This window comes from Scomber scombrus, chromosome 14 (assembly GCF_963691925.1).
Source record: "Scomber scombrus chromosome 14, fScoSco1.1, whole genome shotgun sequence".
Lineage (NCBI taxonomy): Eukaryota > Metazoa > Chordata > Actinopteri > Scombriformes > Scombridae > Scomber > Scomber scombrus.
This window is the reverse complement of record NC_084983.1, coordinates 14,212,005-14,231,038: the sequence shown is the minus strand read 5'-3', so window position 1 is coordinate 14,231,038 and position 19,034 is coordinate 14,212,005. Positions and strand designations below refer to the sequence as shown.

The 19,034-nt window shown below is 39.8% G+C and overlaps 1 protein-coding gene across 1 annotated transcript in view; it reads left to right on the top strand.

Annotated features, from left to right (window-relative positions):
• Positions 1-19,034, top strand: part of LOC133994539 (protocadherin Fat 3) — a 64,045-nt gene that overhangs the window by 21,642 nt on the left and 23,369 nt on the right. Inside the window, exons 9-33 of the mRNA XM_062433825.1 lie at positions 1,102-1,173; positions 2,491-2,627; positions 3,134-3,409; positions 3,634-3,844; positions 4,011-4,225; positions 4,429-4,587; positions 4,734-4,855; positions 5,002-5,184; positions 5,303-5,417; positions 5,509-5,790; positions 6,113-6,463; positions 6,725-6,898; positions 6,995-7,525; positions 8,486-8,850; positions 9,177-9,330; positions 9,933-10,040; positions 10,177-10,360; positions 10,823-11,043; positions 11,512-11,964; positions 12,132-12,266; positions 12,370-12,763; positions 13,864-14,060; positions 16,097-16,250; positions 16,448-16,681; positions 16,872-17,050. Of these exons, the coding sequence (XP_062289809.1) occupies positions 1,102-1,173; positions 2,491-2,627; positions 3,134-3,409; positions 3,634-3,844; positions 4,011-4,225; positions 4,429-4,587; positions 4,734-4,855; positions 5,002-5,184; positions 5,303-5,417; positions 5,509-5,790; positions 6,113-6,463; positions 6,725-6,898; positions 6,995-7,525; positions 8,486-8,850; positions 9,177-9,330; positions 9,933-10,040; positions 10,177-10,360; positions 10,823-11,043; positions 11,512-11,964; positions 12,132-12,266; positions 12,370-12,763; positions 13,864-14,060; positions 16,097-16,250; positions 16,448-16,681; positions 16,872-17,050 (5,606 nt within the window). The remainder of the gene's footprint in view (positions 1-1,101; positions 1,174-2,490; positions 2,628-3,133; positions 3,410-3,633; positions 3,845-4,010; positions 4,226-4,428; positions 4,588-4,733; positions 4,856-5,001; positions 5,185-5,302; positions 5,418-5,508; positions 5,791-6,112; positions 6,464-6,724; positions 6,899-6,994; positions 7,526-8,485; positions 8,851-9,176; positions 9,331-9,932; positions 10,041-10,176; positions 10,361-10,822; positions 11,044-11,511; positions 11,965-12,131; positions 12,267-12,369; positions 12,764-13,863; positions 14,061-16,096; positions 16,251-16,447; positions 16,682-16,871; positions 17,051-19,034) is intronic.

Here is a 19,034-nt window from a genome sequence, read left to right as displayed (position 1 = left end):
GACCTACTCTCTTTTGGAAGGATTGCGCATTGCACAGGACCTTTTCAGAGGGTATTTTACTCAATGATTACTGAGTGTGACCTGACATGCTCTGCAAGTCGCAAAACTGAAAACACACTGTGAAAATCATCGTGACAGGACAGAAAAAATATTTTGATTGACATCTTAATATTTTGATTGACATCTTAAGATTATTGTTAAACTTTTAATCTGTTCTCTCTTAAAACAGAGATGTCACAACTACAGCTGTTTAATAAACAGGGAAAATACATTCTACACATTGTTGTGGGAAACTCCCTCATCCAACAGAACGTATTACTGAACTCCAGGTCATTGTGTCCATGTCAATATTATTGGTAATAATCTTCCTTAAAAATGTTGTCAATTTGCAGTAGATGAAAAACGTGTAGCAACTGAAAGGGGCAAAACCCAACATAAATTTAAGATGTTCTGTGATTTTGGACACGTCTGCGTGCATGTGCCTCTGCCAATTGAAGTAATGAATATTGCCTTGTGTCTACATGAGCGGTAAGAGGTCGTCTGAGCAGATTATATTGCAGATGCACCAAAATGAGAACCTAAATTGCACTGCGCTGCCTAATTTGCATAAACACAACCTCAGTTCTGCCTCTTCCCTCATGAGTGTGCCAGTTTGGTGCCCGGAAATTACCGAACGGTCAGAAATGTAAAATAAAATAGACTTGCGCCTGAGGAAATTGCATTAAGACTGTGTCTGGGCCTGCACTGGCGTTGCGCCTGCAGGAAAATAAGGCCCTTAATGTTAATATCAGTGGAGAAATTGTGCAGGAAGTGCTCATTAATATTTTCACCATTATGATGATTAGGCTATCTTTTCTCTCAAACTTCAGCTGGACTCAGATATTATTCATAAATGCATCTCATTTCTCACACTGCGTTGAAGTATTCTAATGAAAAATCCACTTGCATTTCTTAAAAGCACAGATAAATTTAAAAATGTCAAGATGTCTTCTTTGGAGAATGCTGCATAGAGATGATGCATATCTATAATCAGAAGAATATAATTTGCTTCCTAAATATTAATAATTTCTTTATCTTCCTCTTCTCTTTCTCACCGTTAAGGAGGACGACTCGCCAGAGAAATGTTCTACATTCCCCAGAATCAGTGTGGAAGAAACTGCTCACTTGACACAGGTCTGGCCAAAACTTATTTCGCCACAACTCTTCCTCCAGTGCCTAAGGTCTGGAGAAATGCAGAAAAATTCTGAAAATACAGCATACAGTACCAGGACCATGTTTAGCCAAAGGCATTATTGAGTGATCTGAGTTTGAAAAAGGATTTACACATAACTCCACACAGACAGCACTGGTTTGTTACCTCTGCTTCAGTTGGACAAGTTCATATTATTAGTTTAGCTACTCTGCTGCTACTTTGAAAAGTAAATGGGGGGGCACAGTTCTGTTTCACTGAGGTTACAGCAATGCTTAATTTGTTTTTTGGAGAACAATGTCATTGTGTATTATATTGTTTGTATGCGCTCTGGAATATTTTATACAAACAATACCTGGATCCACTCATAAATTGCTTTACAGTGCCAATTGTACTATAGGTTGGTAGGTAGGTTGTAGCTGTCACTCATTTAAAAAATGTCAAATATAATACATAAATTATTGTTTTTTTAACCTGTTACTAATGAAAACATTTATGTACTGTACGTACACAAACTAAGTGACAATTTATTGACTACTACTACACATGGACTGTACATATATTTACTGGTTCAGATTACACATCATGCTCCAAAAATGCTAAACAAATTGCGAAACCTGATGAGACCTTTAGAAGCACCTTTAGCAGACAGGAAAGCAACCGCATACTTCTTTTGATTTTAAGACTGCAGACTGTGATTACTATTTTCCTTAATTTTGTGAGATTTTTTCCACTTAGTGTAATATTGATGAACCTCTTCACTAGAAAAAAACAGAAAAAAGACGAATCCTTGTGGTTTGCTCCAACTCAACACGCATCAGTGGGTCTGTGAAAAATGCCCAATCAGTATTCATATGCTGAGAAGAGCTCAAGCTCCCAGATATGTCGAGAGAGAAGCTGGAATGAGACGAAGGATGGTGCTGAATACCTAACACATATCAATCCTCTCCCTCGTTCTAATCAAACATTAAGCCTTTAAACTGTACACTCACCGCCCGTGGAAAAGACCCCGCTGTAGGTTTTTGATCTCTGAGATGGGTTGTGTTTTGGAGTGATAAGAAAGATGTTTGTGTGTCTGTTAACAACTCTCAGACTGGCAAGTGGGTTTGGTGCTACATTGCATTGCATTTCAGTTCATTTTTTTCTTTCACAGACCCTTCGGCTTCAGACGCAGGCACCTGGCCAAAACAATTACACAGTAATAACTTAGAGCACCTGAGTTTAGCACGCAAAGTGAATACTTAATGACTGAAACACTGTGTGAACTGTGTGTGTCCATGTGTGTGTGTGTGTAATTCCAGGGAGCTTTGACATGCAGTTCGACCTTCAAGTGGGGGTGGGGACTCTAGTTGTAGCCAAGCTGCTGGATGCAGAGGTGCAGTCTGTGTACAACATGACTATTCAGGTGACAGATGGGACCAACTTTGCCACTGCTCAGGTACACACACTTGATTTGTGTATGCACTGACACCGTCTGTTGCACACTTCAGATCCACATCAAATTAAATTATTGTTACCTAGTCCAGGGGTGCTGTTTACTCCCAGCTTTTCTCCTTCCTATGCTTGTACTCCCTTTTTTTTGGAAATTATCTCTTGCTTACTATGAAATGTGCTTTTTGTTGCTCTGTCTTTGATATCTAATGTGCTTCTGCTCTCTTGGCTAGCCTACAAGGTCTGCCTTGTGAGGAAAATATTTGATATTAGTGGATTAATAGGATTAGCCTGTGTAACTAAAGGTCAAGTGTTTGTAGTGTTCATTGGTATCTTCACCTTACAAATGAAAAACTGAGGCCAGAACACGACTCTACAACTGTATAATGTATTATCAGATTCCAAAGCAAACTCAAGGGCTCTTATCTTTGCAGATAATATACTGAGCACAGTTCTACTTTCTATCTACAGTGCTGACTTTTCAAACTCCCCTTCTGTCTCTTTGTCACTCAGGTCTTCATCCGAGTACAAGACAGCAATGACAACCCTCCTGTCTTCTCACAGCCCGCCTATGATGTCAGTGTCTCCGAAGACATAGCAGTGGACATGGAACTGCTGCGGGTTAGGGCATCCGACATGGATGAGCGTGCCCGTTTGAGCTTCTCCATCTATGGCAGTGTAGACCCAGCCAGTATGAGACTATTCAGGGTCAATCCTGGAACGGGGGTCGTCTACACTGCAGACAGGCTGGACTACGAGGCTAGGACACAGCACATCCTCACTATTATGGTGAGAGGGAGGACGAGGAAGAAATATGTGTTTGTGTGCCTGGTTGGCAGTTACTGAAAGCCTGTGTGTGTGTGTGTGTGTGTGTGTCCCTGTGTCCCTGTGTTCTGTTCCAAATTATCCTCCTCTTGGCAACTTGGCCTGCCTCACTTAATTTTAGCTGATTTCTTTCATTTATGGCTTCCTACAAAGCTATTCATCTCTCATGTCGCCCGATGCTGCTCCAGGTCAAGGATCAGGAGTTTCCATTTAACCGTGACCTGGCTCGTATCCTGGTGGCAGTGGAAGACTCCAATGATAACATCCCCTACTTCACAAGCACGGTATATGATGCTGTGGCCTATGAGTCTTCTCCCATAGGCACTTCTGTAGTGCAAGTGACCGCCCTCGACAAAGACAATGGGATTAATGGGCAACTCACCTATACTATGGAAGCAGGTGTGGTGCTATCTGTATCTTGTGTTTATGCCTCTCTTGCCTTCATTTTTAAACTGTATTTTGAAGTTTGTATGGTAGAGATGGAGAAGAAATTGGAATTGGATTCAAAGTTCAGTTTTTCGTATTTACAAATAAATGATGTTTTAAAACGTTCTGCTACTCTCAGGTAACACCGGGGTTGTGTTTGGCATAGATAATGCCACTGGCCTTATCTCCATTGCCAGGGACCTGGACTTCAACTCTCTGGGCTTTTACACCCTCACTGTGCGTGTCACGGACAGTGGATTTCCTCCATTAATGGCCACAGCTACAGTTCGCATCTCCTTGATACTCTCTGACTTCTCCAAACCCAAATTCACTCAGAAGGAGTATCAGGCTGAGGTAAAGAAATAGATGGTTGACTGGGTTGATGTGTGCATGGACGGGAAGGGAGAGATTGATTTTGTAAAGAAATATGGGGAAATGGCAGTCAGGGACAGATGGTAAAACTCTAAACAGGCATACAGAAGGTAATTTCATCAAAGAAATTGTGCAGATCAAACAAACAATTGTTTCAAATCGCTGAATTCTTTGTGTGTATACAGATAATGGAAAACAGCACGATTGGAACATACGTGACCACCATTAGCGCACTCAGTCGCTCAACACTTACTTATGATATCACCGGGGGCAACGAGGACAACTGCTTCTTTATTAATCATCATACTGGTGTAGTCAGCACACGTAGACTACTCGACTTTGAGGTTTGTTAATGCCTGTGTTTTAATGTAGTAGTTGTGTACATTTACATGATCTGTGAACACTCAGTGTTGACATGATTCTTGTAGGAGTTACTAATATGCACATAGTTTAAAATAGTACTTTACTCATTGCATGCTTTGCTTGGCAGCAAACAACGTCCTACTTGCTGATTGTGCGTGCCTTAAGCATGGCTGGAGTGGAGGCCAGCACCACTGTCATCGTCCAAGTGGGGGATGTCAATGATAGCCCACCAGTTTTTCAACAAATCAGGTATCAATAGTGGTCGACTTCCTGAAGAGTACAGCTTTGGCATTGACACACTCCTATACTGTTGAGCCATAATGACTCCTGACAGCATGTGATTTTCTGGAGTAACATTCCTCTTTTGTAGCAGTGTCCTCTTTTTACCTCAACAGGTATGTGGGTGCAATCAGTGAGGCTGCTCTAGTCAACAGTGTGGTTCTGGGAGAAGATGGTAACCCTCTAGTCATCCAGGCGACCGATAGTGACCGCAATCATAACGCCTTGTTAGTGTTCCAGATCATAGATGAGACTGCCCGCATGTTTTTCAGTGTGGACTCAGGGACTGGGTCGATTCGGTAGGTGACAGATATAAATTAGACCAATTGCATCATTATTGAAGATCCAATCCATCTACTTAGAAACTGATTTATCTCATCAATTCAAGTAACTATTGAGTGTTTTATTATATTTTAGAACGATTGCCAGCCTGGACTATGAGACCTTCTCTGAGTTCCTCTTCAGGGTTCATGTTAGAGACAGTGGTCAACCTCCTAGGAGTGCTGAGAGCCCAGCAGAAGTGTTTATAAAGGTAAGTAAATGACATTTAAATCAGCTTTCACTGCTTTACAAATCATTCTTGACTCACTTTCATCCCTATGTGGGATTTTCCCTTTTATTAGGTGATCAACATCAATGACTCACCTCCAAGGTTCTCTCAGGACATGTACGAGGCAGTCCTCCTTCTGCCAACCTACATTGGAGTCGAAGTCCTGAGAGTCGAAGCTTTTGACCCAGATATCACTTCTAACGTCAGCCTGAACCCTGAGAAGTCCAATACCCCTCTGCTAGTCTACTCTCTTGTAGAAAGCAACCTGGAGCACTTTTCTGTGGGGCGCTACACTGGGGTTGTGACTGTCATCAATCAGAATCTCAGTAAAGACCGCTACCGCTTCAATGTGAAGGTAAGTTAATTGGCTGTACTTGTTTGGTGGACATGACATGAATGGGATGTACATATGTGTTGTCACTAGCTATGATAAACAGAATGCAGTTTGCTTAGACTGGCTTACTAATGATTTCCACAGGGAGATCAGAGCACAGGGTCAGGTCTCTATACCTCAGAGTTGTTTTGTTTTGTTTTTTTCAGGACAGAGAAGGCCATGCATGCTAAGTCTTTTTAAATACATTCTCTGCATCAACTGATTATGGGTCAACTGTCAAACATATACAAATGGCATATTCTCATTTTGCACTGAGGATCCTTCTGTTTTTCTTTGTTGTAAGGTATGGGATGGACGTTTCTCCAGCATGACATTGGTCACAGTGCTTGTCCGAGAAGCTATAGACAGTGGCTTTTTCTTCACTGTCCCGGTTTACTCCGCCTCCATCCCAGAGAATATACCCAATGTCACTGTAGTGACTGTTGTCAACACAATTGGCCACCTCCTCAATGAGCCACTGAAGTACACTCTGCTGAACCCTGGTGGACGCTTTGTAATTCGCCCAACCTGTGGAGTGGTGCTCACCACTGGTGTGCCTTTTGACAGAGAGGAGAACGAGAGCTATGAGCTGGTGGTGGAGGTCAGCAGAGAAGATGAGATACTGAGAGTGGCCAGAGTCACCATACAAGTGCAGGTGAGTGTTGAAATCTACATAAGAGTATGCATCAATATTTTTCTACTTTGTAGTATATTTCATCTTATTCTCAAGTTGCATGTACACCTTATTGAGGTCTTACTTTCTGTTCAGTCTTTCAATTTAGTTTCGTGTCACACACAATGTTTACTTTATGAAACCGCATATTCACCCATTGAAACTCTTCTGCCATAAGTCTTTTTCTTTACTTTCTTTATATGGCCCAGTTTAATTTTCCAAAAATAACTGTCCTTTCTCTAGATTGAGGATGTGAACGACAATGCCCCAGAGTTTGTGAATCTTCCCTACTACGCTGCAGTGCAGGTGGAAGCAGAACCAGGATCATCTATTTTCAGGGTTTCATCCACTGACCAAGACTCTGGTCTGAATGGAGAGGTGACTTATAGCCTGAAGGAGCAACATAGGAACTTTCAGGTGGGAGCTATATTTTTCTTTCTCTTGAGTAAAGTTAGGAATTCTTCATTTTTATGCTCCTCATGTTCCAAAATTGTTTTTATATATGTCATGTAGGTGAATCCTTTGACAGGAGAGCTGACCCTAAAGAGGTCCTTCGAGGTCGACTTATCTAATGCAGAATACAAGGTTGTCGTTGTAGCGACTGACGGTGGCTTCCCCACTTTGTCCAGTGAGGTAGAGCTGCCTATTACAGTCGTCAATAAAGCCATGCCAGTGTTTGACAAGCCCTTCTACGGTGTCACTGTCAGAGAGGATGTGGCCATCTCCAGCACTGTCCTTTGTATTAATGCCACCAGTCCTGAAGGCCAGAGTGTCATCTTTACCATCGCAGAAGGAGACCCTTCCTTCCAGTTTGACATTGGCTTCGACACAGGAGTCATCAATGTGATTTACCCATTAGACTATGAGAACATGCAGTATTACCGGTTAACAGTGAAAGCCACAGATACGCTGACGGGGGCCAAGTCTGAGGTCGATGTGGACATTGTTGTACTGGATGTGAACGATAATCCACCATTGTTTCAGAACACGTCATACTCTGCTGTTCTGGCTGAGAACTCTATGATTGGAACAACTGTGTTACAGGTAATAATAATAATACATTTTATTTATAGTGCACTGTTCAGTGTACTCAAAGAAGCTTTACATATGTTAAAATGATCATAGAAAAACAACAACAGTTTTTATGTGTATGGCTTTATTAACCGAGTTGGTCCAGTGTGTACACTTACTGAATGATTGTTCAGACTTAAGGCCCACTCCAGCAGTACTTTGGATGAATATTAAATGCCAAATTATTTATTTATAAGTAGATAGTGTGATATTTTCCTAGAAATTTCCCAGTGGAAGCTCTTGACCTTTAACGAATTATAGACGAGTAGTGTTGCACTGAAGAACATATTTGCACAAGACAATTCTAAAATACTACGTTATTGAATTCATTGATTTCTAATAAATATTCTAGAAAGTGAACCAGTCATCAAAATAAGTCACTGACCTTATTTGACTGTGATATTGAATTTGACAAGAACAGGGAAGCTATATGAGAATACAGGATACATGAATAGCACATTGTTGGCCACTGGGTCATTATCATTCAGGAATTGACTATAGGCATAGACTATACTTTATCTATGCCTTAAATCATTGATAATCTTAACATTAAAGTAGTAACAGTTATTTTTGATATTGCAATTCCAAACAGTTTTGCTTCCTCTGCCTCAACATGAAAATTACACTATTAAAATGTTGTTTTTTTCATATTTCTTTTATTGATACATTTACAGTATATTCCTCTTCTTTTGTATTTAAAGTATTGTGCCTCAACAAAAAGGATCCTTCCAGATGCTCAACAAGGTTTTGATTGTGGTTTTAGATGCAGTTGTGCTCTGACGGTATCTCAGTATAAACTGGAACTTTATTTAATTTTTTCATCAGGACTCAGTGTGGGTACTGTAGCTATGGAGAAAGCCAGGGGAAGCAAACCAGACCTTATCATGAATAATGTATGACTTAATACAAAGTTTAATGTTACTCTCCCTGTAGGTATTTGCTCAGGACCAAGACTCTGAAAAGAATGCCATGGTGAGTTACCAAATACTATCTGATATCTACAACAGCACCGACTACTTCCACATTGACAGTATCAGCGGACTGGTATTCACTGCACGCTTGCTGGACTATGAGCTCATCCAGCGCTACAACTTCATTGTCAGAGCGACGGACAGTGGAGACCCTGCCCAAAGTAGTGATGTTAGTGTCACTGTGACTGTTACCGACACAAACGACAACCCACCTAATTTCAGCCAAGCGCTGTACGAGGCCTTTGTCAGCGAGCTGGCTCCCCGAGGACACTTTGTGACTTGTGTTCAGGCATCAGATGCTGACATCTGTGATGCACAGAGGCTGAGGTAAGTTTTAAAAGTTCTTGAGTAGGTGTTTGTTATGTTTTGTACAGGTGACGATTAGAAGTTTAGAAGACTACAGTGCTCACAAGGCACTTTTGCTTTTGTGTTAGGGTCAGAGAAAAATTTTCATTCCAACTTTTATTTGTCTTTTTCACTGGCAATTTTGCCCCCGCGACCCGACCCCGGATAAGCGGAAAGAAGATGGATGGATGGATGGACTGGCAATTTTGATTCAGCACACTTAAATGTGGAAACTAGTGTTTCCAGCAGCTTCAGTAGAGAAGAATAACATGTTATACACTTATATTCTTTCTTTTATTTGTCTAAAGGTACAGTATTCTCTCTGGAAATGAGAGAATGACTTTTATGATGGACCCAGATACAGGGGTGCTCAGTCTGTCTAACAAGAGGAGACAAGGCATGAAACTCTCATATCAACTCAATGTCTCCGTGTCAGATGGAGTCTTCACCAGCACTGCTCAGGTAAAACAACTTCTCGGCACTTCCAATTTAGTTCTGTCAACTGATTTGCTCTTTTCTTAACCTTTGCAGTGTTTACACTCAGCAAGCTGAGTGATCTCCTGTAGCACCCCTCGCTCCAGATATATCACAGATATTCACAGATGTCCAGTACGGCTGCAGTTTTTTGCCAAGCAGCTCAGCCGGAGAAGTTAGAGGTTAATGTGTGTTCATGTCATATTGGAATTACTATGAGATGAGCTGCCAACTGGAAAAAAATGTTCACATCTGTCTCTTCGAGGTAATAATAAGTGGAATGTTTTTGGCTCTGAAATAAGACATCACTTCACATTAAACCTTAATGCTCGCATCTTGTAGCAATAACATGTCACTTTATCTGACAGGAGGTGAACACACTCTCTCTCCACAGCAGCTTTAGTTTTATATCACGCACCTTTTGGTAACAAGCCTGATTTTTTACTGCTGGTTTGCATGCCGAATTGATGTTATTATGTGACTATGTTCCACAAATCAGCCAGTTATTGTGATGGAATAAACAAAATGTCAGAAGACAATGGAGATGAAGATGATTGGATGATTATAATGATAATGATGGTGATTTACAGGTGATTGTACGAGTCCTTGGAGCAAACCTGTACAGCCCCGTGTTCAGCCAGAGGTTTTATCTGGCTGAGGTCCAAGAAAATGCCCCCCCGGGATCAAAGGTCATTCAGGTAATTTCACCTTCTTACTGCTCACAGGAAACTTACTACATTATTTTTACCTCAAGAAATGTATTTCATTTTGTAGAATCTTGCAGTGGCCAATCCAGTCTGATATTATTTCCCGAATCTCTGTATGTACCTTCAGGTTCGAGCCACAGATGAGGACTCTGGGTTGTTTGGCCAGATCACCTACTCCTTCATCAATGACCTGGGAAAAACTCAGTTCACCATTGATGCAGATGGAGTCATATCTACCGCCCTGAAGTTAGACAGAGAGAATCCTCTTAACAAAGACATGGTGCTGACTGTTATGGCTCTGGATGGTGGAGGTATTATTTTAAACACTGACCACAATAGCCAAGCTGACTGTAAACTGATTTACTGACAAACGCAATGTGCAGTTCAGCCAATGTAAGACTAAAAATACAAAAAATCTGGCAAGCCAAACATTCAGCTAACATTTCTGTTTAGGTAAATGCACTGTACTCTATTGTAGGTGCTGCCTTTAAGATGATAGTTTCCATGTAATAAAACTCACACTCCTGGAAATGAATGAATATTTAAGAATATTCACATCACATTTGCACTACATTAAGTTAAAGGATTTATGTAGAATCTCTTACAGTGACTGCAGCAGCAGTATACGCTTAATTTCCTCTGTATTCATACTATGAACTGTATATTCTGTGCAGTAAGGACTCCATACAGCTTGACAGGATGGGATCTTTGACAATTTCACCATTAAAGTACATCTAATAAATTCATACATTGACACTCTTTTATTTTTTCAGGACGTGCATCATTCTGTACAGTACGTGTGGTTCTCGCAGATGAGAATGACAACGCCCCTCAATTTAGGGCAGTGGAATACCGTATGAGCATCAAAGCAAATGTTGCCAAAGGTTCTCTGGTCACACAAATCCAGGCCACTGACCCTGATGCTGGGTCTAATGGACGGATAACCTATTCCCTTTACAGTGAGGCCCGCCTATCACTGGTTGATGTGCTGGAGGTCAGTGCATTTTGCTATAACTTTACTGAAACAGCATGAGTTATCTTTTAACTAAATCTGGCCTTCAACAGATTTATTTAATGAGAGCAGACAGTATTATAACTCAATATTAGGCTGTAACCCTGATTTGCAATTAAGATATATTATCAACTGTCTCCCCCCAGTGTCAGTGGATTAACAGCCATCTGTTAATTGTAGATTATAGATTTCTACTTATCCAATCAACATGATGTTACATTAAGATTGATGCCTCTGTCAATTTTTACTGTTTAAAAGGGAAACATGATTAAATGAAGAACAAATGAACAACCATGGCTTTAAATAAAACAAAGGTATATAAATATAAATAGATACCGAATTGAAGCTCAATTTGTAGAAATAAGGTGCAAATAAAATCTGGCTTGGACAGAGAAAATGATTGTGTTTAAGGTTAATTGAAATGACATGGTGATTTTTGCTGGTACCCAGGTAGAGCCAGACAGTGGTTGGATGATGACTAAGAGCACTGTGGACCACCTCCAGGGGACTGTGCTGTCCTTCTTTGTCAAAGCCACAGACTGCGGTTCGCCAGCCAAGCACTCCCTGGTGTCAGCCTTCATCCATGTTGTCCCTCCAGATGCTTTTGTTCCCTCCTTCAGCCAGCCTCAGTACTCCTTCACCATTCCTGAGGACACAGCAGTAGGAACAGCCCTGGGGTCTGTGTACATGGGACCTGGACAGAGCGGGTTCTTCTCTGCAGTTGGGGGGGAGACACTTGACAGCAACCAAGGAGGGACCTTCCTAGTGGAGAGGGAAACTGGTCTGATTCGTGTGATAAAACCTCTGGACTATGAGCAGGTCAGCATCTTCCGCTTCAAGGTTGCAGCAACAACAAGAAGAGACCTGATTGAGTCTGTTTCCACTGTGGACCTGGAGGTTAAGGTTAGTGACTTAGTTAAACATAGAGCCTCTTAGCCTTTTGTGTATTATTGTTTAAATTGTGTTTTTTGAAGTGTAGCTAACAAGGGAGCTATAATTGCATGTTACATTATTTTTTCAGTGTAATTTATTCTTTGTTGAGCTGAATCATTGAGAAATTCATTTTGCAGATCCTAGATGTGAATGACAACATGCCTGTATTTGAGACTAATACCTACGTAGCAACAGTTATGGAGGGGATGCCAGTGGGGACAAGAGTGGTCCAAGTGCGTGCACTCGATCCAGACTGGGGCTCTAACGGACAGGTGGGTAACAGTCATGTTCCACTGAACCCAAAGCACTTTGTTGTTTTTGCTACAAAAGGGTTGCAATAGCTTTTAAAATCTCTGTTTCTTATTTTAATTGAAGGTAACCTACAGCCTTGGGCCTCTGCTCGCCTATAATTTGGACCTGACGAAAAACGCCCGCTCCTTCAGTGCCCCCGTTTCTACAACTTCTGTCTTTGCCATTGACAGTAAAACAGGCTGGATCACCACAGTGAGTCAGATGGACCACGAGGCCTGTTCCAGCTACAGCTTTGAAGTAGTGGCCTCTGATCTGGGGGAGTTACAGTCTCTCTCCTCCACCACAGTGGTGACCATCACTGTGTCGGATGTTAATGACAACCCACCGCGGTTCGAGAGAGAACTCTACCGGGGTGCAGTAAAGGAGAGCGATCCCCTTGGTGAAGTTGTGGCGGTTTTGAAAACCAAAGATCGGGATGGCACTGACCAAAACTGCCTTGTCAGCTTTTACATCACTGGTGAGAAAATGATGAGAACACCAACATAGTGCAGCTGCAGTGTATCCTCATGCAGTGAGCTGAAGTTGGATTGCATAAAAATTATTCATTGGCCTAACAGGGTTTCTATTATGAAAGGTCAAGTTTTACATTAATTTTAACTCAAATGTCAGACATGACTAGCCTTTCATTTTTTTTATATTCCCTTTTAATTTTAACATCACACTGTATGCATTATACAACCAAACATTTCAAGCAAGGTCGAGAAAGCGTTTCATTTTATTTCTCCAATAACATACAAAATAGATGAAACAAAAATGGATAGAAACTAAAGTTTTTTTCATATTGGTTTGACCAACCAACCAATGAGGGTTTCATTAATTCATGGTGTTTTGGGCTTTAAATTTTAAGGGCTGAGGTCGATCCTACTTGCAGCACATGAATATATATTTACAGTCTGCTGTACCTAAAGTGAAGGCCTCCATAAACAGAACACTCCACTTGCAAGGAACTTCAAATGATTCTTAAAAAACTATGTAGAATTTTGAACAGGAACATGTATACAGTATTAATGTAGTAGTAGTTATAGTCTTTCACAGACCCAGGCATGACTTTGCATGCCCTTTGTTTTATGGGAGTAATAAAAAAACATTGTGAGGCTTCTTCAGCAAAACTCTCACCTTGACACTGAGCTTGATGCTTGCTATTCACATAACTCTATCTGATAATGACTAAGGATGATGTAGCTTGGCCTTGTGTTCTGGCATTTAAAAATACTGATTGGCCTAATGGAAGCCTTGTAATAAAAGGTCAGATGTTCAAACTTTGAAAGGCCATACAGCACTCCCCTGGTTTACACTATGATGATAGATGTTAATTTATTGTGCCAAAGTGTACCTGCATTGTGTGTGAGTGTGTGTGTGTGTGTGTGTGTGTGTGTGTGTGTGTGTGTGTGTGTGTGTGTGTGTGTGTGTGGCTGTGGCTGTGGATGGGTGGAGAGCTTATGCTTAATCATCTTGTGAATGAACAGGTCTTGCAGTTTGTTCACAAGTCTGTTACAATACATCTTCGCTTCTCTCTTTTCCATCAGCATTCTAATACCTCTCCTTTGTAATCTCCAGGCGGAAACCCGAGGGGCGTGTTTGGCTTGGCCCTCGTGCAGGGGGAGTGGAAAGTTTATGTAAGTGGTCTACTGGATCGTGAGCAGCAGGACTGGTATCTACTCAACATCACAGCCAGCGATGGCCTGTATGTTGCTCGCACTGCAGTGGAAGTTACTATCATGGATGCCAACGACAACAGTCCCATCTGCAACCAGGTCAGGGATGAAGACAAATGGAAATGGGCAAAATTAAAACCTGCAAAGCAAACACACATGGGGGAGACTGGGGAATGTAGCAAAATGAATTGCTCTGTCAATTTACTTTTTTATAACCACATTTTCAAATTGCTAACAGAAGGACAGGGAAGCACTGTGATTGCCTTTTTATGTCTCAGTAATTGTACAGTAATTGTCTTTATCAGTAAATGGCTTTTTGTCTCCAAGCTAACTATATTCCAGTTAGTGTTTTGTCTAGAAATATGTATAGCAATAATACATTCTTTTTTTTATCATATATTGATGGATAAGTAATGGGATAGTGAAAAAAGTAGACTGTCAAGATGTTTAAAAAGGAAGTCATTTATCACATTTTAGGACAAATGAATTGAAAGTTTAAAAAAACATTTCAGTGTTTATTGTGAAAGCCAGTAAACTGCAATCTTTGTTTAGATTACTCTTCAAAACTAAACTCATGCTTCGTGAATGAATCAATAATTCATTCATTTGTTAATTATTTGGTCAATACAATATTAACTATAGTCTGCCATTATGATGACTAGTCCCATATGTGATTACTTACTATTAAAACAAATTGAAAACATCTAATATCATTTCACAAAACATCTATTTTAATACATTAAAGTTCTTCCAAAGATTATCATTGTGGAGACATTATACAGTATCATACAATATTGATTCAAGAATGAGTGGAAGTCCCGATTCCCACAATGATGAACTAAATCTTGGGTAATTTTAAGGGTGGCTTAGCTCAGAAAATTATTGTATCGAATAATGTTAACATTAACATATGTATGACTTTGTAAGGAAATCAATATCTGGGGCTGCAGTAGTAAAACAGGATTTATTCAGATCAAATATTGATTCTCATCAATTCGAACATTGTCTTTGTACTACAGTCTACTTCAGGAGATATACAGTAACTTATATGCTAGCTTTAATAATTGCATTTTATATACTATATATTCACAGTCAAAAGGTGATGGGCTCTTACACAAATGACACAACTTGCTTACAAATGACATGAATCTCTGATGGAAACTAGAAACTTCAGCTTATTGTGCTAATTAGTCAGTCAGTTGTAGATGTGGCAGTAATGGCAGTAACAGTTCATGTACTGGTGCCACTTATGCTACTAGACATAGTATTAGTCATGGTAGAAGCTGTACATTAAGCATTATTGATCATTACCACATGTAGGTTTTCAAAGAATGAACTACAAATACATTAATTCACAAATATTCCCTTTACTTCTTCCAAATCTGCTGCTCTACATATGAACTCAAACCATTGCAGACCAATAAGTCAAACACAAACAAATTGTATTTAGGCTACTAAATCATGGTAATAGGAGTACTAGTAGTAGTGCTAGTAAAACCTGTGGTATTAGACTAGTGGTGGAAGTACTTTTATGTGTAGGAGTAGTATTGACAGAAACTGTAGTTGTACCAATACTTCTTGTAATCATACTATATTAGGTATGCTAGTTTTAAGTGTTATTATCGGCAACTGCAGTGTTAATGGTTTGATCAATATTTGAATACTTTTAGAGAGGCGATAAATTACTATTGTCAATCAATCATTTCATTATTTTGTCTATAAAATTTTAGAAATACATTCAAATTCACAATTTTTCAAAACGACTTTTTCCTAAAGCTCAAAGTGACATTTTTGACATTAAAATTGCTTTGTTTGTCGGGCAAGCAGTCTAAAACACATTTGCTTTAGAAATATTTAAAGCTAAAAGACCAGGGTGGTAAATGCTGCATTGTGCTTGGACATACAGTAGTTTACCCAGGGTGCACTGGTATAGTGTATTGGTGAGGCAGTCACTACCAGCAGTGGAGGCAGCTAGGGGCAGAAAAGGGGCACTTAACTCTGCTGCGCTCGTTCTATCAGCAGAGATAATGGATGCAGCGCAGAACAGTTTAATGTGTTTTTTGATGGGCTGTACAGATGGGAGTTGTTTTTTTTGTTTTTTCACTGAGCGCTTGTGTGTTGCTTTGTTGTGCCAGGCGGTGTATAGTGCTTCTTTTCCCGAGGACATTTCCACTAACAAGGGCATTCTGACAGTGGGTGCAACAGATGCTGACTCAGGCTCCAGCGCTGAGATCCAATATTCACTATTTGGCATTGGGGTCGAAGATTTCTACATGGATGCAAACACGGGTACATTCAATTATTATTTGTCATTAGGTTTTGTTTGATCAAAACAGTACAACACACCATAAATTACACACACACACACACACACACACAGACACACACACACACACAGACACACACACACACACACACACACACACACACACACACAACATCATATATTTTGTAACTCTTGTGCTACATCTTTGTTTGTGCCTAAGGTGAGCTGCGTACATCCACTATCATGGACCGAGAAATGACAGCCACCTACAAACTCATTGCCCAGGCAACTGATGGAGGAGGGCTGTTCTGCCGCTCTGACATTTCTCTCAAGGTGTTGGATGTGAATGACAACGCCCCCTCTTTCTCCTCTACTCATTACCTGGCTAGCGTATATGAGAATGCCACCCCCAATGCTTTGCTTACCCGGCTACAAGCCAGTGATCCTGATGAAGGTAAGCTGGTATGATGTAACACATCAAGCAAAGCCATGAGAAAGACCTTCAGTATTATTATAGTATGTATAAATCACACACAGTCTGTGCATAACCTATCATTGCTCTTTGTTCAAAAAGATGATTGCCATGAACATGAAGAAGAATATTTCAGTAATGATATTAAGTATGCATGAATGTGTCCCTTCAGGTCTAAACCGTACCGTGGTCTATTCTTTGGTGGATTCAGTCAATGGGTTCTTTTCCATCGATCCAATATCTGGGATGGTAATACTAGAGAAACCTTTGGACAGAGAGAGCCGAGACTCATATCGGGTTCGGGTCCAGGCCACTGACCAAGCTGGACAACAAGGGGCGCTGTCCTCACAGGTTTGTGGGAAGTCCAAGTGAAGTCGTTCAATGTAATTTTTGTTTTTTCCATGCTATCCAGTAAATATATCTACAGTGTGCACTGGTCCCTTAAAGCTGACACAGAAAGAAATAAACGTGTCAAAAATATAAAGTGCCCTTATGAATATTATTAAAAGTCACAACAGTCTTAAAAAAAAACAAAGCTTAGGAAGACATTTAGTAGGTATTATAATCAGCTGAGTTATTAAATCAGATACAGAGTAATTTAGTCTGCTTCTTGCAATGTAACATCAATGACTAATTATTTCTAAATTTTCAAAATAAAATGTTTTTTATTATACCATTTTAACACAATGACATTATTAGAATTCATACACTATATATTAAATTGCAGATTAGTCATGGAGTCATCTATCTGGTAATCTGCTCTGTATTTTTGTCCTGGATAAAAAAAAAGAAAAGCCAATGAATAAAAACATGATGTTTACCGAAGAGATCAGATAAAGACCCTAGTTGATTTTAATTAAGATAAATACTCAGCAAATTGTGCATTCGGTGGAATAGGAAAGATAGGGAAGGTGACAGTTTCAGAGGTAGTGCAAAAAAAGAAGAGGAATAGACCATAAAACTGGCTGAAACAGTGTTGGCAATCTCACACTCACTCTTAATCATTTTTAGGCTGCAAGAAGAAGCCGTAGATACAACCTGAAAATAAACCCTGTGGAAAAGTGTAGGATGTGTGGCTGCTTTGGACTCTTGGGCGAACAGCTCTTTGTTTTATTTTCAGAAGTTCACTGTACATGGTGCTGATGCTGCTTTGGGTATTACAGTATTATTTGTTGCAGTAACTGTCATTATCACTGCTAATACAAGCAGAAGTAGCTGAAGCTATAACAGAAACAATAGCAATAGCAGTAGCAGTAGTGGTTCCAAGAGTTGTAGCAGTGTTTGTAATAAACACAGTAATATAACAGCAGTACAGCTAGCAGTATTAGTAGCACTATTGGCATCCCACTTACATTTAGTGGAACTTGGATTATGTGTGGCTGGCCAGTGACCCAGTACCATTATGCAGCCTGCCAGCAAAGTGGGATATGTATGTTGAAAGTCAAGAGACTGATGAAGGTAGCTGATGAGCAGCTGGTTGAAGATCCTCAACACAATTAAATCCACACTTGTCCCAAATGTAACAATTTATTCACTTGTTCATCCACCAATCCTCAATACTAGTATATTTATATTTCTAATACCAAGATTTAACCATTTTTAACCGTATACTTAATCCTAATCTCTAAACCAATCAGCTAAACCGATCATAAACAGCTTTAACATAATGCCTAAACATAGCCACTCTTCAAAAAGCATTTTTGATATGTGACAGTTTTTGCAAATGCATTTAATGAGGAAATGTGATCTGACTGAGCTGCTAGAATTAGTATATTGTTTTTTTAAGAGACAGAATACAATATAAACAAAAATCAAAAGAACTGAACATAAGCAGAATGACTGAGACATATCCTCAACAAAAAACTAAAAAAAATATGCAGGCAAAGACACAAAATCCATCAACAAACGTATAACCTGTATTACCAGGCCTAAACAAGAAATAAAAAATACAAAGTCCTAATTATCATATTCACATTAATAGCATTATTATGTACAAACTACTCAATGTAAACAATCATATTCATGATGCATACAGTACAGAAGGTTCACAAAGTGCATACTTGGAGTGACAACAAACATCTTTATTCTTTCAGAGTGTTTTTTGGTATTTCTATTCCTGTTTGCAATACATCTTTCCAAATTGAAATAACATTAAGAAGCATTCTAAATGTATTAATATTCAAGGAATCCACCCCAGCAGCTTTTAGAATAAGCACTTGTTCTGACAAAATAATAAGGTTGGCAATATAAAGCTGTGTAGTTACAGAAACACCACAGCTTTATTTTAAAGCCTGTGCTTATAACCTCCTCCAAAAGCAGGAAACACTTTGAAAAA